At 39.9% G+C, this 5,987-nt stretch overlaps 1 protein-coding gene across 1 annotated transcript; it reads right to left on the minus strand.

The window, feature by feature from the left end:
* Positions 1-2,342: 2,342 nt before the first annotated feature.
* Positions 2,343-5,299, minus strand: LOC125211067 (remorin). The gene is made up of 4 exons (XM_048110751.1): positions 5,174-5,299; positions 3,059-3,923; positions 2,767-2,848; positions 2,343-2,685 (listed from the first exon to the last, which is right to left on the minus strand). Exons 2-4 carry the CDS (start codon positions 3,811-3,813, stop codon positions 2,470-2,472), a joined length of 1,053 nt encoding a protein of 350 aa, XP_047966708.1. The 5' UTR covers positions 3,814-3,923; positions 5,174-5,299; the 3' UTR covers positions 2,343-2,469.
* Positions 5,300-5,987: the final 688 nt, after the last annotated feature.

A 5,987-nucleotide genomic window follows, 5' to 3' on the forward strand; every position in this document is an offset into this window, starting at 1 on the left:
GATGCGGCTGCAGACCCGGCCACACCCCTATCCAAAAGTGCACGGCGGCAATCGGGCGGTTGGCCTACGGAGGCGCGGCGGACATGTGGGATGAGTACCTCCACATCGGTGAGTCGTCGGCCACTGAAATGTCGAAGGAGTTACGTGGGGGCGTGATCGGCATTTTCGGTGAGCGGTACCTTGAAGCCCTACTCCGAAGATTATCGAAATTTGATGCGAGATGCACGGGGAGAAGCATGGGTTCCCCGGGATGTTAGGCAACAGCATAGACTGTATGCATTGGGAGTGGAAGAAGCTGTCCGACTGCCTGGAAGAGGGCCTACACGACCGGCTACAAGTCAAAGAACCCCACGATAATCCTCGAGGCCGTAGCTGATTACCGGCTGTGGATCTGGCATGCGTATTTTGGGGTAGCCGGGTCGAACAACGACCTCAACGTCCTGAACTCGTCTCCCCTCTTCAACGAGAAGTGCCGGGGCGTCGGTCCAGCCGTCTCATTCGTGGCCAACGGCAACCGGCATGATATGGGCTACTACTTGGCGGATGGGATATACCTCGGTGGCCGGTCTTTGTGAAGACGATCCGACAAACAAGTGATGAAAAGAAGGCCTACTTTGCGCAACGACAGGAGTCGGCGCGCAAGGATGTGGAGCGCGCATTTGGTGTGCTCCGGTCTCGATGGGCGGCAATCAAGGGCCCAACGCGTTTGTGGGATGTCGGATGCGTTTCCGAGATAATGTACGCCTGCATTATCTGCGCACAACATGATCGTCGAAGACGAAGGCGTACAACCCGACTAGTTGGGTCGGTGGCGATGAAGCCGGTCCAAGCCACGGAACGGCCACCCCTAGTGTACGACAGGGGGTACCCCTCGATGAAGCCGGCCGACTCAAGGAATTTGCCGGCATGCGCCAAGTGGATGCTCATATTCAACTCCAAAAGGATATAATTGAAGAGTTGTGGGCACGGAGGACTGCACACGACGATAGTTTTTTTTCTTTATTATGCATGTACTTTTTTTTTTAATCTATGTAACTTTTTTAAATGCAATTAATGAATTTTCCCGTACACGTGTCTAAATTTAATTCCGTATTTTAATCGTAATTTTAATTCCGTAAATGTAGTATATTTTGAATTGTTTTTATTGCGGCTGGCCTATGGCTGGCCTAAATCTGACGTGGCAGGTGGTTTTTTTAGTGTTGCTGACGTGACAGAGGAGAGAATGGCTGGCCTATGGCTGGCCTATGCACCATTGCGGATGCTTTAATATGGTCTTTAGCGGTGAACCCACAAATGCTCTAATATGGTCTTTAGCGGTGAACCCACAAAATCAACTATAATTTGATCTCCACGCTAAGGCAGTGGCGGCATGAGCTCATGGGAATATGCATTAATGACGATGCTGGTCGTTGATGTCATAGTTTTCATGAAGTAGTGAGAGAGGGTTTGTTGTAAATTTTATTTTTTCTAAATTTCGCAACTTACTGGTAGTTTTAATTATTTTCTAAGTTCATATCTATCAAATTTTGATTTACTTTTTTGTCTTTATGCCAATCAAGTTTAATGGTTTTTATTTTCGTAGGTTTACTCAAATTGTGTTGAATACTTATTCATTCAATATAATCGATCCAAATTCGGTTAAATTTGGATTGATTATATATTTTTAATATTTAAATATTAAATTTGATCCAGCATAATGTTATTATCAATTTCACGTTTACAAAATATACTATATTTAATCAATTCATAAGAAGACTCAATAATCAAACCTCATAGCAAATAAATTTGGAAACATCTAAAAGGTAATGATTTCCGTATAAATAAAGAGATTTACAAAACAAAACTCAATAAATAAATTTTTAAAAAATCCAACATTGAAAATGAAAATCTGCAGCCCAGCCCTTAAATTTTATTTTTGAGCCCACTATTCCCAACGATTAAAAAGGCCTATATACAAAATATGCAAGCACTCCAATATTTATTTCTCTTTCTCGCATTTCCTGTTCTTCGTCTATCGTCCATTACCAGCCATGACCAACACACCGTTTCTATATTCCCACGCCAGCGACCTTCATTTCACTATGTCCAACCACACAAATTCCGTTTTCTAGATGTGCTGTTGCACCCAAATAAGATCCTATGTTCCAACTCAATCACTACTATATTTTCTAGATATTTACTACTCATATAATCTTGTTTTACATTTATTACAAAACGTCATTTTTTACAAAATTATATACCCGTTTATTTCGAATTATCATTTTAAACCTAAATTGGACTGACGAAGTAAGCTAATTGTGCTAAAATTTAACTAAACTACCAAACACTGAAATTGCCAAAAATAAAAATAAAAATCATACACCAAACCACAACATATTGAACTTGGTGCAATATCCATAGAAAACAGACAGTTTTATAGTATTAAGTACACTTTTTATAGTGCCAAGTACATACAAATGGTGACTTGTGCTACCAGCACAACGAAGGCAGCTTGAACGTGAACGAGAACGAAGACGGGAGATGTCCCGTCCTCCTTATATAGTCCGCCCGTTGAGAAGTCTTCACGGCCTTCTCGTTCAAATCTGCCTCAGCATTGGCACGTTTCTCCTCCGCTATCCTTCGAGTTGCTGCCAACTTGTTTGTGCACTTCTCCTGTGCTCGAGACTTCAGCCTCTCGGCTTTCACCTAAACACGAAGTTTGCCAATTCGTTAGACACTACACTACAAGAGCGTAAAAGGAACACGAACAATTTGAGAGGATGTTACCTCGACTTTCCTCATCTGCATTTCGGCTTTCCTCTTCTGATGATTTTCCCATGCTTGAATCTTCACTTCTTCCCGTTTGAACCTATACCGCACGAGCATTAGAAAATGAGCAAGTCGTCTACTTTGGGTAAAACGAGCAATTAAAAATAGCAACTTTTGAAACAACACGAGCTTTAACGCACCTCATTAGAGAGAAAAAAGTTTCTAAAGTAGAAAGTGCATAATTTTAAAAGACGGACTAAAATGGAAATAGTTGTTATTTTTAAAGGACAGAGAGAGTACTTTTATCTACCTTGCCATGTATTTGGCACGTTCGGCCTCATCCCAAGCCGCTGCTCGGGTTTCCAGAGGATTCGTCTTACTAGACTGATCATCCGTTTTATTTTCCAGCACGTCCACGCCATCAAGCCCTTCTCCTCTCCTGTCAACGGGAGATGCAACGGGCTGGCCATTCTCAACCGCCATCACCCCATTCTGGCCCCTGGCCGGAGTCGAGGTCCCTGAAGAAACAGGGCTTCTTGCAGCCGGGGTGGTGGCCCTGATCGGGGTGGCTGTCCTAGACGGCTCCTGGCTCGCCATGGGCGTCATCTCGGTCCCCATATCCCTCACACAAATCGACCTAACGACCGATTTGCAACTACTAGCAGGCCTATTGATCCTCCACACAGACTCATCACAGTCCACATTCTTCGTCTCCACATCAAACTGATCAACGCCACTCGAGGCGTTCGCCCCCTCCTCGTCCTCCTCATCCTCGCTCGGGTAGTCCTTCTTGGGAACGGGAGGGGCTATCAGTCTCCGGTCATCGGCATTGGAGTTCCGTGGAGAGGCCTTGGTGGGATTCTTCTCCCCTCTGGAGAGATTGACGAGCCACTTCTGGGCGTCGTCCCATTTCGATGGAGTGGGCTTTCCTAAGGACGTTCGATGATGGTGGGAAGCGCTACGAGTGAGTGTGAGGCCGTTGCTCTTGAACTCGAAGCTCATACAACTAGCACCACCAGCTGCAGCTTCTTGTGTCAAGCACCCTTTATCCTCTATGGATCTCATCACTTACTTCTTACACCTCTCTCTCAATCTTAAATCCTCCGAAAATCTTTCATGTTTTTCTTGATGTCAATTTCAAGAAAGTAAACCAGAAATCAGGATGAATATCTGCACTGTATTTTGAGTAAACAACAATCCAATTAGAGACCAAAATTCATGCCAAAAATGAAGCAAAAACAGACAACAATCCATTAGAAAAATACCAACTTGAAAGATAAATGTGAATAACACATCAACATCAAGACAGAGATCTCTCTTTTAATCTCAAATGCAGTAAAGATTGAATTTTTGGTGGGTTTGAGTAAACAACAATCCAATCACACAAAAGTCCACTACAAAAATGCCAATTTGAAAGATAAATCTGAAATCATAACACACCAAAAAACAAGGCACAGGGCTCGCTCTTTCAATCTCAAATGCACAACACCACAGCAAAGACTCAATTTTTGGGGGGTTTTGAGTAAATAAAAGCACATTACTCATAACTACTGCACACAACATCTGATAAAAATACCAACTTGATGTCAATTTCAAGATTTATGTAAAATAAAACCCCATTTCCATGATGACAAGTTCAAGAAAATGATCCAGATCTCAGGATGAATATCTGCAATGTGTTTTGAGTAAATAACAAGGAAACATAGACAATAACCCATTATAATACCAACTTGAAAGATGAAAACACAAAACACCAAAAGCAAGGCACACAGATAGCTCAACTCAATCAATCTCAAATGCACAACAACAGAGAGTAAAGATTCAATTTTTTTTTTCTGTTATGAGTAAAAATAATCACATTATTCACAGCTAATTACTTCACATCACACCTGAGAAAAATACTAACTTGATAATCCCGTCAGAAAAAAATCTTGCCAAAATACAAGACAACAATCTATTGAAAAAAATACCAACTTGAAAATTAAATCTAGAATTATAACACACCAAAATGAAAATGAAGGCACATAACTCAACTCTTTAAACTCAAATGCACAAAAACACAGTAAAGATTCAATTTTATTTTTTTTGAGAAAAATATAATCTCATTATTCATACCTACTACTTCACACACACACACAGAAATTTCAAGATTTATGTAAACTCAAACTTAGAGCAACTCAAAGAAATTTCAAGATTGATGTAAAATCAAACCCCAACTTGGAAGATAAATCTGAAATCATAAACACACCCAATCAAGGCACATGGCTCAGCTCTTACAATCTCAAATGCACAAAAACACAGTAAAGATTCAATTTTTGTTTTTGTTTTGAGTAAATATAATCACATTATTCACAACTAATTACTCCACAAAGCATAAAAATGAACATTAATATTCTCCCAAAATCAGTTTAGGAAAACCACATACATTTAATTTCTGGTTGAAGGAGTGAGCACAATCAAATGGTGCAGAGAATGAAGGCCTCGAAAGCATGAAGAGTTAGAGATGGACCGACTAGTTTATGAAAACTAGCATTATTTTAATGATATTTGCATATTTTATTGCATGGTGAAGTAGTAAAAAGGATACCAGGCAAAAAGCAGTAAAAAATGCATAGATTGTTGTACAACTTTGGAATCTTGGGAAGAGGTCTCAGTGTCGCCATCAACTCGTAAATAATTATATTTAATTGTTTTTCATTTATTTCACATTATCAACACACTCAAGACCAAAGATTCTAGAGTGAATTACGTTTGTAGGACCGCAAGTATAGGAACCGCAAACGTTCGTCGTGATAAGTATAGGTCCTAAATACGTAATTCACTCGATATTCAAATCCATTTCCACTTTTATATGAGAAGAAAATTAAGTAATCCATTGACACCGTCCACGTAGAATATCCCATTTGACTATTTTTTGTAGTACGTTCTTAAATTAATACTAATCTCATTTATTTTTTTCTATAATTGATCAAGGTGGGATCACATTAACTTCTTTTCTCAATTTTCTTTATGAAGTGAAATAAATTCTAAATTCTTAAAATGAACCATAAATACGAGACGGAGAAATTATTTGTTTTAGTTATTGTAGCGAGGCAAGCACTGCCTTTTGAGGAAAAGGTATTGTGTATTTTTTTAAATAAAAAATTAATAGAAGCCCAACACATCTCTAAATTGATTTTGACTTATGAGAAAAAACAAATAAATGCCCATATTTGTGTAACACTTATCGTAGCGGTCAG

This window comes from Salvia hispanica, chromosome 3, assembly GCF_023119035.1.
Source record: "Salvia hispanica cultivar TCC Black 2014 chromosome 3, UniMelb_Shisp_WGS_1.0, whole genome shotgun sequence".
Classification (NCBI taxonomy): domain Eukaryota; kingdom Viridiplantae; phylum Streptophyta; class Magnoliopsida; order Lamiales; family Lamiaceae; genus Salvia; species Salvia hispanica.